The sequence below is a fragment of the Acipenser ruthenus genome, chromosome 46 (assembly GCF_902713425.1).
Source record: "Acipenser ruthenus chromosome 46, fAciRut3.2 maternal haplotype, whole genome shotgun sequence".
Taxonomy (NCBI): Eukaryota; Metazoa; Chordata; class Actinopteri; order Acipenseriformes; family Acipenseridae; genus Acipenser; species Acipenser ruthenus.
The window spans coordinates 678038-692295 of record NC_081234.1 but is presented as its reverse complement, the minus strand read 5'-3'; the positions used below and the strand labels follow the sequence as shown (position 1 = coordinate 692295).

The 14258-nt window shown below is 41.6% G+C and overlaps 1 protein-coding gene across 1 annotated transcript; it reads left to right on the top strand.

Moving 5' to 3' along the window:
- Window positions 1-1055: 1055 nt before the first annotated feature.
- LOC117966071 (bifunctional methylenetetrahydrofolate dehydrogenase/cyclohydrolase, mitochondrial-like) lies at window positions 1056-14250 on the top strand. Its single transcript, XM_034911464.2, has 8 exons — window positions 1056-1276; window positions 4355-4539; window positions 7692-7814; window positions 8422-8574; window positions 9250-9357; window positions 10408-10500; window positions 12654-12779; window positions 12905-14250. The coding sequence occupies exons 1-8, from the start codon at window positions 1197-1199 to the stop codon at window positions 13045-13047; spliced, it is 1011 nt and encodes a 336-aa protein (XP_034767355.1). The 5' UTR covers window positions 1056-1196; the 3' UTR covers window positions 13048-14250.
- Window positions 14251-14258: the final 8 nt, after the last annotated feature.

Sequence of the window (14258 nt, the reverse complement as noted above, 5' to 3'; positions counted from 1 at the left end):
CTATATAAAATAAATAAATATTGATTGATTGATTGATTGATTGACGAATTGAACACATTACCTCAGAATATTGTAAATAAATGTTCTGTATTTTGTTTAAATAAAAAGCAAAAGCCTTTTTTATGTGAAAGTTTAAATGTGTTTTTATTTAAAAGGCGCAGTAGTGCCCCATAAAGTGGTTCACCGTTTCAGCTCATGTTGAGGACAGTCCTGGGAAACTGGATTAGGGCAGGTGTTTTAGTTGCCCCTGAGTGAATGTAATAACATGATCGTGTTATCGCGAAGCAGATTTACAAGAGTCTAATGCGAATAAGAGACCTGAATAATAGATGCATTCATTAGTAACACACTTAATTGTGTCAGAATGATTAAGGTCACTATAAAATCTGGAATGGCTCAAAATGGGCGTCTTAATGTTAAAGGTTTCACAGATAAGGCTGACAGAGGACAAGGGTGCAGAGAATACATTTTCAGTGTTCTCTTTCTGAATGGTGGTGGCAGTGTGCCCAGACCTGTTATACAATTTTACAAACGTTTTAAAACGCACAAATTACTTTTATTAATGGTTTGGAGCCACCTAGCAACAATAACCGCGGATGTGACAAAGAAGCGCATATTTCTCATGGCATTCAAATGAGTTCTTATAATATTCCATGACGCAAGGGGTAGGTCTGTGATTGACAACACAGACTGCTAATCAAACGCGGTATTTTAGCGCAGACCCCTGACCCTGCCCTTGATCCATTTAAAGAAAGTCACACCCCCCAACCTCCCCTTTATCGTCAAAATGAGATCCAGCCTTCTGCATGGTTGTGGGTGGGGAAAATCATATAGCAGGTGTTGATTAATAAAGCAAAATGCAATACCGAATGCAAGCCAAAGGAGAGCATCAGAATTATTATATAATACAGTGCACATAAACATCAATACAGTTTGCTTGTTTAGAACGGGAAGGTACGGGGAGGGGCGGAGCTTGAGTTAAAATTCCAAGCATTGACGCAACGTTCCGGGGGTGTATCCTTTTTTTTTTTTTGATACAGTATTACATTTCAATTGACGTCACATCATCCCTAAAAAGGCCACGCCGCTTGTTCTTCCGTGCTGATCGGCTTGTGCTCGTGTCTGCGGCTGCTTCTCGTTACACACCGTCCCGCTCAATAGAAATATACTCACCCCAAGGTTAATAAACGCACACAATGGCAACATTCAGGACAATCAGGTCGCTGTGCAGATTATCACACCAGCAAGTATGCAGTTTACACCTAACCGCAGCCAGGTAGGTACAATTAACCTTCATTTATACCCGTTTGAAAAGAATCAAAGATGCGGGTTGCTGTAGAAAGTATTTCTGTGCCAGATATTTTTTGTAAAATTGTATTTTATATTGAGATGTGCCACTAAACTACACAGCTGTCTACACTGGCTCTCCTAAATATATTAATATACGTGTAATTTCCGGGCGTAAAAAACATACTGAAATAAAATGGCAAGCTCCGTGACGATGATGGTTTTCACTATGCTCCGAAAAGCAAAATACGTTTATATAAATATACACGAACATCTGTAATACATCACATTACAGATACATACAGTAAAGTATAGTGAACCGCTGTCTTTATTTCTGACAGAACGATATTCGAGTGGAACTCAGTTCTGTTCTGTGTATGGTGAGATGAATCGGGCGCAGCGCCCCTAGCGGTATGTCTTATGAATGACACGCTGGCTGATGAAATCTTGCTATTAGTTTGCATTTGGGCTCCCGGTCTAGGCTTGTAATTTCTCCCGGGCAGTCATGCTGTGTACAATCCAATACAACCAGAATCTCGAGTTTACACATGACTTTCAAATAAACTTTTAATTAACTTTAAGGAACTGCCAACCGTGTCTTATTACCTACAATTATTTACTGAAACAGCTGCCACGTGTGTGAGTTGTATTGAGAAGTACGCAGCTAAGATTGAAACATTACTAGACCAGCGATCGAGATGTGCCATGTTTTCTCAACAAACCTCAGTTTTATTATATATATATATATATATATATATATATATATATATATATATATATATATATATATATATATGTATATATATATATATAATTACCAGGATGTCTCCAACACAATATTCAAGAATTAATATTCGTTAATATACATTAATATTCAGTAATATACACGCAAAACAATTATTATTATTATTATTTATTTCTTAGCAGACGCCCTTATCCAGGGCGACTTACAATTGTTACAAGATATCACATTATTTTTACATACAGTTATACAGTTGGGTTTTTACTGGAGCAATCTAGGTAAAGTACCTTGCTCAAGGGTACAGCAACAGTGTCCCCCACCTGGGATTGAACCCACGACCCTCCGATCAAGAGTCCAGAGCCCTGACCACTACTGTTTTATTTATTTTTATTTATTTTTATTTATTTACTTATTTATTTTTTTTTAACTATGATTGTATTTCTAAGTCCCTGACTTGCTGGACCCCCAGTTTGAGAAACGCTGCTGTACCATTCATGCCACTTTATAACGGAGTCAGATTTTTAAAATAAATATTTGAGTGATTGTTTTTTTGTGTTGTCAGTGAGGCTCGTCGTGCTGGCACAGCTGACATTCTCTTCCGCGATTAACAGACTGATAAATTCATGTTAGTCTTGCACAGAATGCCGTGCAGGAATCCAGGAACCCGACTCCAGGAATCCGGGTTTAATTAGAATATGGATGACGTGAGACACTACAGCTGTGGCCAACAGTTTTGCATCACCAAGAATTTTAGGATTGAGACACAATGTGAACTATATGAAGATCATTTTAGAAATTTTATTTAACATCATGAAATCAAAGAAGCTACAACACGCTATTGCAAAAGTCTACTAACAGTAGTACAGTATTTCATGTTAATTTTCAAATGTCACAGTTTTTTTAATTTGTCAGTTTATATGGAACACTAAAAAGCGGTATGGAATTCAATATGTTAATGTTACTCAGCAGGTTTCATTCGACTTTATGAAGCAACATTTGTTAATTCTCTAGGGTGATGCCAAACATTCTTGAAATGTATTTGTTTACGACTGTAAGTCGCCCTGGATAAGGGCGAATGCTAAAAAATAAATAATAATAATAATAATAATAATAATAATAATAAAACATGAAAAAATAGTTTAATTCATATTTAAAAAGTGTTGATTTTGAAATGTAGTCAAACACCAAGCAGACCATGTTTACGTTTGCCACACGTACTGGAGGCAAACCTAATTTATTTACACTAAACAAGGAGGGAAATAAGCCTCCCATTGCATAGCAGTTTGATCCATTCCTGGTTTTACTAGGAGCTTAAAGACACACCCGAGCTTGTTACCTATACACTGGGGCTAATCAAGCTCGTAGTAAAACCTGGAATGGGTGAAACGGCTATTAATATATTATTTATTTGGCAGACGCCTTCATCCAAGGTGACTCACAGGCGTTATCGGGCAGTACAGGGTCACAATGCACATCAGTAGTTGCTCTGCCGTTTTTTTCCACGCCTGGTAAGGTAAGGGGGAGAGATATAAAGGAATGCCTGTCTGCTGTTTCTTGGCTTCTCCAAGTTGGTCTAAAGTTACTTCTTGAGCGGCCTCTTGTATATAACTTTATTTATATACTTCCTAGGAATGGGTGGCAGTGTGTTCCCTCGCTGCTTGTGCAGTTCTGAGCGCCTGCATCAGCAGATCACAGTAACATGCAATAAAGAAAGGCTGGCTCAGTGATCGGGGACAGTTTTAAACTGGCTCCTGTCCCATCAGCACGGGTGCCTGCTTCATATCTCGACAGGGATCTGTAAGACACTGTCTGGAGATGAGCTCAGCCTGACTTTGAGGAATACCAGCAGTGAGACAAGAACAAACATTGTACGCCATGCACACTGGCTTTCTTTGTTTTGCAAACTGACTAATTTAATTTGTAATGACAAAGGCGTTCCTGATTTGCATTGTGCACTAACCCTTTAGTCACCGCGTATAATTTATAAGGGCAGCAGTGTGGAGTAGTGGTTAGGGCTCTGGACTCTTGACCGGAGGGTCGTGGGTTCAATCCCAGGTGGGGGGACACTGCTGCTGTACCCTTGAGCAAGGTACTTTACCTAGATTGCTCCAGTAAAAACAGTATAAATGGGTAATTGTATGTAAAAATAATGTGATATCTTGTAACAATTGTAAGTCGCCCTGGATAAGGGCGTCTGCTAAGAAATAAATAATAAATATGTATCTATTTTATAATGCAGATACCTATTTTAGTACGACTTCTTGAACTCCATAGAGTTCACACAAGCTGGTTTTTTCAAATTTCTGTTGCCGTCTCGATTCCCAGACACGAAGCTGTCGTGATCTCCGGGAGGAAGCTGGCGCGGCAGATCCGACAGGAAGCCAAGAGTGACGTGGAGCAGTGGGTCTCCGAGGGCAACCGTCGGCCACACCTGAGCGTGGTGCTCGTGGGAGACAACCCAGGGAGTCACTCCTACGTGCTGAACAAGACCAAGGCAGCCGCTGACGTGGGTACGTGGCCGCTGAGAGCTGAGGGGTCACGGGGTGGGGTGGGGGGGGGCTGTGGCATTAACAATTGTTGGGATAGGCACAAAAGCTAGTATGGTGTTGACAGCGCTTTGCAGTATTACACGATGGAAATAAGACTCCGATTGCACAGCACTGTCACCCATTCCAGTGTTGTACTGCAAGCTTGATTAGCCACAGTGTATAGGTAACAAGTTCAGGTGTGTCTTATTAAATTCATAGTTAAACCAGGAATGGATCAAAGCGCTGTGCATCGGGAGTCTTGTTTCTAACTCAGTTTAAAAAAAAAAAAAGAAAAAAAAAAATTGGTTAAAGAAAGAATTTACATTGACCTCTAAATGACCTTCTCGAGACAATCAGGAAGTGGGCGACGCCAGCTTTATCCCCGCTTGAGATTGCGTTGCTGTGGTGAGCTCCTATGTGTAATGGAAGCTACAGGAGGCAGATAGCTTGGTTGCTAGGTGACCTTCATGCTTCAGGGCAGTTCGCAATGTTGGGAACACTTCGTCCTCTTGTTATGGAACTTGAGGAGTGTTTTAATAGCTAAACATTGGGCTTGAATAACCGGTTCTCTTCTGATTGGCCAGTTCAAGCTGTTGTGCTTGAAATAAAGGAAAATACATTTTTTACAAAAATCCTATGTAGAAAAATATGAGCTCTATGGGTATAAAATATTATCGCCATATTCTGTTTCACATCCGATGACAGAGCTGGGATCTGTCATTTCTAACCTACTGCTGCAAGTAATCACAGAAGAATGTGGCTAAGTGGCTTAATCAATGGGATTCTTGTCAGTGGCAATTCTAAAATGCATTCCTGGAACTTAAGAAAAAATAATTTTGTGGTTATATGTACAGTACGTATGCTTAAGGCTGTATTTAACAGATTTCACGATTTCCATGGAAATGTACCCTTTACAGTTCCCTGTGAATAACCATTTCTGAAAGAATAGTGTAAATATACATATTTTTTTGTCACTTAAAAAATAAATACAGCAAACGTTTGTCTTATTGACGCGCTGCCTGTTACCCTGAATTTAGGAACCTGGCAGCCGGTTTAGTTTGCTTCCGGTAGACTTCAACCAAAAAAGACACGAGCTGCATCAAAGATCGGAAATCTTTCTGCTAAAGATAAATCGCTCTGTCCAGGACAAGAATTTTAATTTTGTTTGATAATTCACTGATGGTGAAAATATAATGTCTTTAAAAGGTGGACATAAAAAAAAAAAATTCTCCAATTTTAGCATTCGCTGTTTTTTAGGTAAGCATTTAAATATTTAGGAAAATTTATCATATAATAAAACAATCTATTTCCAATAGAAGAGAGAACTTGCTTCCTAGAACTGCGAGTGCACTTTCATTTGAACTTGGTAGGGACATTCCTTGTGCTGTTCTGTGACTGTAGGTCACGGTGACCCTATTTTTCATTGGCGTGTGAGTACAGCGCTTAAAAAAAAAAAAAAAAAAAAAAAAAAGTTGTTCCTGGAATCTGCTGCAAAGCTGGCAGCGGTAGCTTACAGAGAGCTTATCACTGTGTGTGTCTCTGCAGTGAAGCAGCTTTATCTGCTGATAAACTTTACACACTTGTAGGTTGGCTGAGGGCGTTGGCTTTAGTGCTTCAGGTTTTTAAATGCGTTCTGCAAGACTGGAATATGCAAAGAAGCAGAAAATGGGGGGGGGGGTATATGATGTCATCATGCATTTGCTTTGGGGGGGCATTTGAGGTCATCATGCATTTGCTTTGGGGGGGGGGGGGCATATGAGGTCATTATTATTATTTGTTTATTTAGCAGACGCCTTTATCCAAGGCGACTTACAGAGACTAGGGTGTGTGAACTATGCATCAGCTGCAGAGTCACTTACAACTACGTCTCACCTGAAAGACGGAGCACAAGGAGGTTCAGTGACTTACTCAGGCTCACACAGTGAGTCAGTGAGTCAGCCGGGATTTGAACCGGGTACCTCCTGGTTACAAGCCCTTTTCTTTAACCACTGGACCACACAGTTATCATGCATTTGCTTGCTAGTCTTACACATGTCCCTATATAGAGACTGTTGTGTGTTATTTTTCCTTGCTGTGCATGACAGGGTTCAAGTCATTCAGTCCCATGTGGGTCTGGCTCATGGTGCAGTTTTCTGCATTATTGTTTCAATAGAGGACAGGGAGGACACACTGCAATATCTCATCTGAGCTGCTATTTGATTGGAGCAGTTCTCTGGATGCCTCAATGCATGGAAACTCCAGAAAAAGAAAAAAATACTAGAAATAAATATTTATAAAACAATCTTGATAAAACGCTATCCAGAAAGCCTGGACATTTCTCCAAAGTAAACTTGAAAGCTAGTTTGTAAATCTTTTGTATTGTAGTCAGTTTATATTGTGTATCCTCCTATGAGGACACCATGCACGAGAGGGTGAATTAAAAATGTACTGTCTGTAATATCCGATTGTAAATGTTGATGTATGCAGACATTTGCTATTCAAACAATCCGCTACAGCTATGGCCAAAAGTTTAGCATCACTGAGAATTTTAGCATTGAGACATTAATTAAAATATAAAACTATATGAACGTAACTTGATCTTTTATTTAACATCGTGTAATTGAAGAAAGTACAACATTATTATTATTATTATTATTATTATTTATTTCTTAGCAGACGCCCTTATCCAGGGCGACTTACAATTGTTACAAGATATCACATTATTTTTACATACAATTACCCATTTATACAGCTGGGTTTTTACTGGAGCAATCTAGGTAAAGTACTTTGCTCAAGGGTACAGCAGCAGTGTCCCCCACCTGGGATTGAACCCACGACCCTCCAGTCGAGTCCAGAGCCCTAACCACTACTCCACACTGCTGCCCTGATGTCATGATATCGCAAGTGTCTGCCAGAAGCCATAATAGTAGTACAGTAGTATTCATAGTGTATATGGAAAACTACGAAGTGGTATGTAATTCAATATGTTTCCAGCAGGTTTCATTCGACTTAATGTAGAAAAATGTGTTAATTTGCCATAGTTGTAGATATAAAGACTCAATCCGGATAGCTACTGCTGTCTCTTCATCCCGGAAGGGTGGAAGGTAGGCTGCGGCGTGTGTTAATGGACCGGTTGGTTTGTTTGTGCTCCGCAGGGATCAGCAGCGAGACGATCCTCAAGCCAGCCGATATCTCGGAGAAGGAGCTGCTGGAGCTGATTGACAAACTCAACAACGACAGCAACGTGGACGGGCTGCTGGTGCAGCTCCCCCTGCCAGGTGAGAACTGCCCCCAGCACTGCCTTGCCTTGCCATGCCCACGTGCCACAGGACAGTCTAGTCCATCAGCTAGCCGCTGGGTGACACACAAAGATTCCACGTGGGCAGATATACGAGCTGTGAATGGGGTCTTCTGAGTTGGTGTGTGCTGCCAATTGCCTTTAAGTATTATTTCATCGGCAGGCACTAGATAAATCAATTCATGAATGTGTGTATTTTTAAAACCGGGAAAGCTGTCCTCCCCTTGCCTTTACAACTGAATACCAATCCATGACAATTCATTTCTGCAATTCACTAACCCATAAGATTATCTATATATATATCTATCTATCTATCTATCTATCTATCTATAAAAATTACGATTAATCTTATGGGCTCAGCCCAGACCCAAGTCAGGAGACTCATTGACAAAAAACATTCAAAACACACACACAGCTCCAGTTCTTGTATCCAGATAAGGGTTGACAATGCTGCTGAGGGCAGCAGTGACAGTTCAGATTCCCTGTGCATTGTGCTTGCTGTGGTAGGAGTGAGGGGGATGGAGTGGGCGTGGGGTTTGTGTCTCAGTCTCTCTTCCCCTGCTCACCTTGTCCTGTCCCCTCCTCAGAGCACATAGACGAGCGGAAGGTCTGTAACGCCGTGGTCCCTGGGAAGGATGTGGACGGCTTCCACGTGGTCAACGTGGGCAAGATGTGTCTGGACCAGAGCACCATGCTGCCGGCCACGCCCTGGGGGGTGTGGGAGATCATCAAGCGGACCGGTGAGAGACGGGGTGGGGGAGGGGTTTTCACTAAAACTGCACCCTGTGTACTGCCATCTTCTGGTGAACCGCTGCGTTTCAATTACGAGCCACGAAACTGAAGTGCAGTCCCACAGCGTCCTCTAGTGAAACACGCCACAGCTGGTTAACCCTTTCAGTCCTGAATTATTTGTCGAGTTAAAGAATAAACTCCTTTATTGGTATATATATATATATATATATATATATATATATATATATATATATATACTTTTTTTTTTTTACAAAGGTTTACTAAACACACTGAATAGAAATGCATTCAAACACGTTATTAGGTACATATTTATTTGAGAGGCATTTTTTTTTTTTACGTTTTTCTGTTAACGTTCTCTTTCGAGGCGTTGCTATTTATTTTAAGGAAGCATGTCTTGCGTTATTTTAACAGTTAGGTTATTCAATAAATCCATTGGTCAACATCGTGAATTCAAAACAAGAACAGGTGTCCTTCCCTCACCTTTACAACAGAGTACCACTCAATGGCAATTAACTTCCGCACTGGGTGTTTTAAAAGTTGAAGATTGTGCCGACATCTTTACAGTAAACTGACAATGACAATGGAGGCACGTCCGCCATTATTTTAGTGTCCATTCATTCATTGAAATAAATGACTGTCCTGTTTGTGTCCTCCCCTGGCAGGGATCCCCACACTGGGGAAGAACGTTGTGGTTGCTGGGCGCTCGAAGAACGTTGGGATGCCCATCGCCATGCTGCTGCACACTGACGGCAGGCATGAGAGACCAGGAGGTGAGCGAGGGAATCACTGAAACACTAGAGCAGTTTGGGATCCTAATTAAGGAGGCTTGGTGGTACAGCGGTTAAAGAAAAGGGTTTGATACCAGGAGGGTTAAAATCCCGGCTCAGCCACCGACTCACTGTGTGTGCCCCTGAGCAAGTCACTGAACCTCCTTGTGCTACATCCTTCGGATGAGACATAAAACAAACAAGCTCCTATTGGAAGTGACTCTGCAGCAGCAGCAGCAGCAGCAGCAGTTGTTGATGACGCATAGTTCACCCTCTAGTCTCCAAGTCGCTTTGGATAAAAGCATCTGCTAAATGACTCAATAATTAATATACTTGTCGTATTAAATGGTGTAGCGTTCCTAATAGTTAAATTGTCTTTTTTCTGTTTGTCATCACATCCTGGTGACTTTTTTTTTTTTTTAAAGACGTTTAAAGCAGCCCTGTGACTTCAGTAGAGCTCCCAGAATCATGTCTAACCTGTAATTACTGTACATGGTACCCCACAGTGTAACCATAAAACCAGGGGTCTCCAAACACGGTCTGACAGGTACAGCGAGATAATGAAGTATTTCAGGGTCTAGATGGAGGTGTAATTGGTTCAGCTAAACAATTTAGAACAGGGCTGGAACAAAGACCAAGAGTGGAAGGGACAGCTTCGAAACACTAAGAAATAATTGGTAACAAATACCACAATAGTGTTATCAGATACGCTTGGAGGTTAGACATGATTCTGAGAGCTCTATTGAGACTCTTTGAATTTATTACGTTTCTCTTATAGTTCAGCAATATCGCAGGGATGGAAATAAGACTTCTATTGCACACAGTTTCACCCATTCCAGGTTTTTGCTACAAGTTTGATTAGCCACAGTTTATAGGTAACAAGCTCAGGTGTGTCTTAATATAAATAAACTTGTAGTAAAACCAGAAATGGATCATACTACTGTGTAACGGGAGCCTTATTTCCATCCCTGTGTGTTTAAGAGTTAAGGATGGGGTAAAATACACAGAGATAGGGTCCCTCCTGAAGTTAACCCTTTGTTTCCTCTCTCCCAGGTGACGCCACAGTCACAATCTCACACAGATACACGCCGAAGGAGCAGCTGAGGCAGCACACTCAAATCGCTGACATCGTCGTAGCCGCAGCCGGTAAGCGTGTGTTCCGTTACGCCCCGTTTCCACTGCGGGTCGCGGCTAACCCTGGCCAAGAAAAACGAGTTTCGGTGCTTTTTACAAATGTGGCCAACCTTGGAAGTTCTTGTCCTACGTCAAAAGCTCACTGGGGGATTCTGGGATAGTAGTGTGCCGCGTTTTAAATAAACCTGTAGCAGGACTACATTCAGGATAAAAAATAAATAAATAAATAAATAAATGCCTGATCAGTGGATTCTTTGATTGAAAGAACGCCCATCGCTATTTTTATTTTTGCTCTGCATACGATTTTAGACGGCCTTCGGAAGATACGATTGTCCGAACTCTCTTGAGATCGCGACGTGGATTTCATTCCTCGCTGTAATGCATGTGTGGTAACTTTATTGCGTGATCGGTTTAATATTAAACTCAACAGCCGTTGTTGCAGTCGTGAAAAAAGCTTGCAATGCACCTCTCTGTTCCCCTGTCGGCTCCCAGCACACACCTCCCTGCCACCTGATCAGGGCGTTATATTCTGTACATGGTATTTATAATGTGGTTGGGAAACCCAGAGGAAACTGCAAAGATGAGCCAGAACATTTGTAATCTGCACCGTGAAGAAAGCTGCATTACGTAATGCAGTATCACGGTACATTCCTGTTCCTGCAACACTGTGGAAAAACTCCAATGCTGCAATATAGTGTTTCCGCTAGGAGAAACTGCTGCCAGGCACAGTGACTGCTCACTCAATGTTTTACCAGTCACAACATGCCTACTCTTAAAATGGTACACTTACACATAGTTATGGAGAAATAGACAGAAATACTAAATTTATTATTATTATTATTATTATTATTTATTTAGCAGATTCCTTTATCCAAGGTGACTTGCAAAGACTAGGGTGTGTGAACTATGCATCAGATGCAGAGTCACTTACAACTACGTCTCACCCGAAAGACAGAGTACAAGGAGGTGAAGTGACTTGCTCAGGGTCATACAATGAGTCAGTGGCTGAGGTGGGATTTGAACCGGGGACCTCCTGCTTACAAGCCCTTTCTTTAACCACTGGACCACACAGCCTCCTATAGCAGAAAATACGTGATTTGTAACAATTTATTTTCAAAAGTTGTTGAAATTAGTTTTTTCTTATTTAACATTCATATTTCGCTTCAGAATTTCAGTACTTTACACTATTTCTTGGTGTAACTTAAAACTACAGGTATAACATTGAGGTGAATTTAAAGCATTTTGTCCTGAAGCTATAGCAGGGTGTGCAAACTTACACAAGATCAGACACATTTAGAGTAAGGAGAACATGTGAAAACCCACATAAATACAAACGAGAAACTGCACAGCCAATCACAATCCCAGAGGAACGAAAGGAGGGGGCGTGGATTGAATCGGCCTATCGGTGACTTGCTTTGTTAACAAGCATGCGCTGAGGCAGGGACTGGCGAATCACGCGCTCATTCGATGGCCTGTGCCTTTTTAAAGGGCGTAGTCTAGTTAACGGAAAGGACAGCAGTAAAAATGAGGAAATGGCTAAACTCCAGATGGGAACTGAAAATAACTGTGTGAGGCTGTGTGGTCCAGTGGTTAAAGAAACAGGCTTGTAACGAGGACGTCCTCAGTTCAAATCCGACCTCAGCCACTGACTCATTGTGTGACCCTGAGAAGTCGCTTAACCTCCTTGTGCTCCGTCTTTCGGGTGAGACGTAGTTATAAGTGACTCTGCAGCTGATGCATAGTTCACACACCCTAGTCTCTGTAAGTCGCCTTGGATAAAGGCGTCTGCTAAATAAACAAGTAATAATAATAACTGCGGTCAGTTATTCGCAGGAATGTTGTAAGAATAACATTTTGAAGTGTGGAATTGCAGATTGTTCTACCACCCTCCCATTACAGTCCTGGCAATAAGACTCCTATTGCAGAGCAGTTTCACCCATTCCAGGTTTTACTACGAGCTTGACCAGCCACGGTGTACAGGTAACAAGCTCAGGTGTGTGTCTTATTAAACATAGTAAAACCAGGAATGGATCAAACTGCTATGCAACGGGAGTCTTATTTCCATCCCTGCCACTGGATGTGGCTCAATGCATTCAGTCAGATACCAGCGTGTTTTTAGTTTACAGTGTTTCAGTTCTTAAGACGGGGTTTCACTCTTTCCCCAGGTATTCCAAACCTGATCACAGCCGACATGATCAAGGAAGGGGCCGCTGTGATCGATGTCGGGATCAACAGGGTTCAGGATCCAGTCACCGGGAAACCCAAACTGGTCGGGGACGTTGACTTCGAAGGTACGCACCAGTATGACCAGTATGAAGCAAGAATACTAAGTGGACATTAGTAAAAAAAAAAAAAAGGTGTGAAATGAAATTTGAAGCTGCTGGCTTCTTAACTGAATTCTTTGTTTCTTGCGCAGGAGTGAAACGGAAAGCCAGTTTTATCACTCCAGTCCCTGGTGGCGTGGGGCCCATGACGGTGGCCATGCTGATGAAGAACACCATCATCGCAGCCAAGAAACTTCTGCCGAAGCCAGCCGCCCTCGGCATCGCGGCTCCTTAACAAGAGACCCCGCACCCCGAGACAGAGAGTGCGAGAGGACAGTGATCATCCCAGAGTTTAAAACCGCACATTCCCGGACCACCAAAACACTCCTACATAGGCTGACGGAATTGCAATAATTTATTCATTATAATATTTGTTTGTTTGTTTTTGTATTTTTTTTTATTTTGATCATGTTTATGTACGGGGGAAAAGGAGTACGAAAGTCTTTAAGTGTAATGTCGCGTTTAATGGTGTAATTCCGTTCCACCTTAAAGGAGTGTGCCGCTCATTTCGTGCAGATGCCTGCCGCGCTTTCTTTAAAGCAACTGGACGTTTCTTAAGGTGGAGATGTCCCCCTCTCGCCCATATATACAAAACCAATTCCAGGCATTAACTGTGTTTTGCTGGGGGAAAATGCCCCCAGTATATTGACCAGTGGAGGAATGTTGTTTGCTAGGTGTGGCTCAGCAGTAAGAGTTGAGGACTAGGAGCCAGGTAGTCCTAAAATAAAGGATCACTTTATAGCTTACTTGTCTTACCCCCTGCAGTAAAACCGTAGGCGCAAATGCCCCCTGCCCTGCCTCAACCCACCCCATCTTATTTTGAACTATTTTTTAGTAATATCCAAGTGGCTCTCTCTACTGTGACCTAAGGATTTTTTTTGTGTATTTATTTTTTGTATACCTTAACCTATAATAACTCCCTCTATTCTGCTACCAGGAATATTCAGAAGTATTTATTTTTCAAGATTATGTTGCAAGAGATTCATAATTCCTCCCCCCAATCACATTGCTAGTCGTGGGGCAGTCGCTTGTTTAGGATCGAGATCACCGCTGGACCATCTCATACGGGGGTTAGGGACCCACCAGAGCTTGTGGTCAGACTGAAGAACAAAAGTTTGTTTGGGTTCTAATGCTTGCTGTCAGGGTGTAACTAAGCAGGAAATGCAGAAATACTAAAAGACTTTTTTATTAAGTTTATTTTGGTATTTCTAAATTCGGCACCAGCGATTTGTTTTAATAGTTCCAGGTGATTTTACCTGCTCAGGTGTGCACGCGTGGCACATTCCACCTGCAATCTGGGACTAAAAACTTTCCCGGGAAGACTTAACAACAAAAGTGTCTTTTTATGTTTGTGTGTGTTTTTTTTCCTGACTTGCTTCAATGCAATGTGAAATCTGGAACCCAAATAAACAGAAACTGAAAGAAATGACCCATCTTACCTGCTTG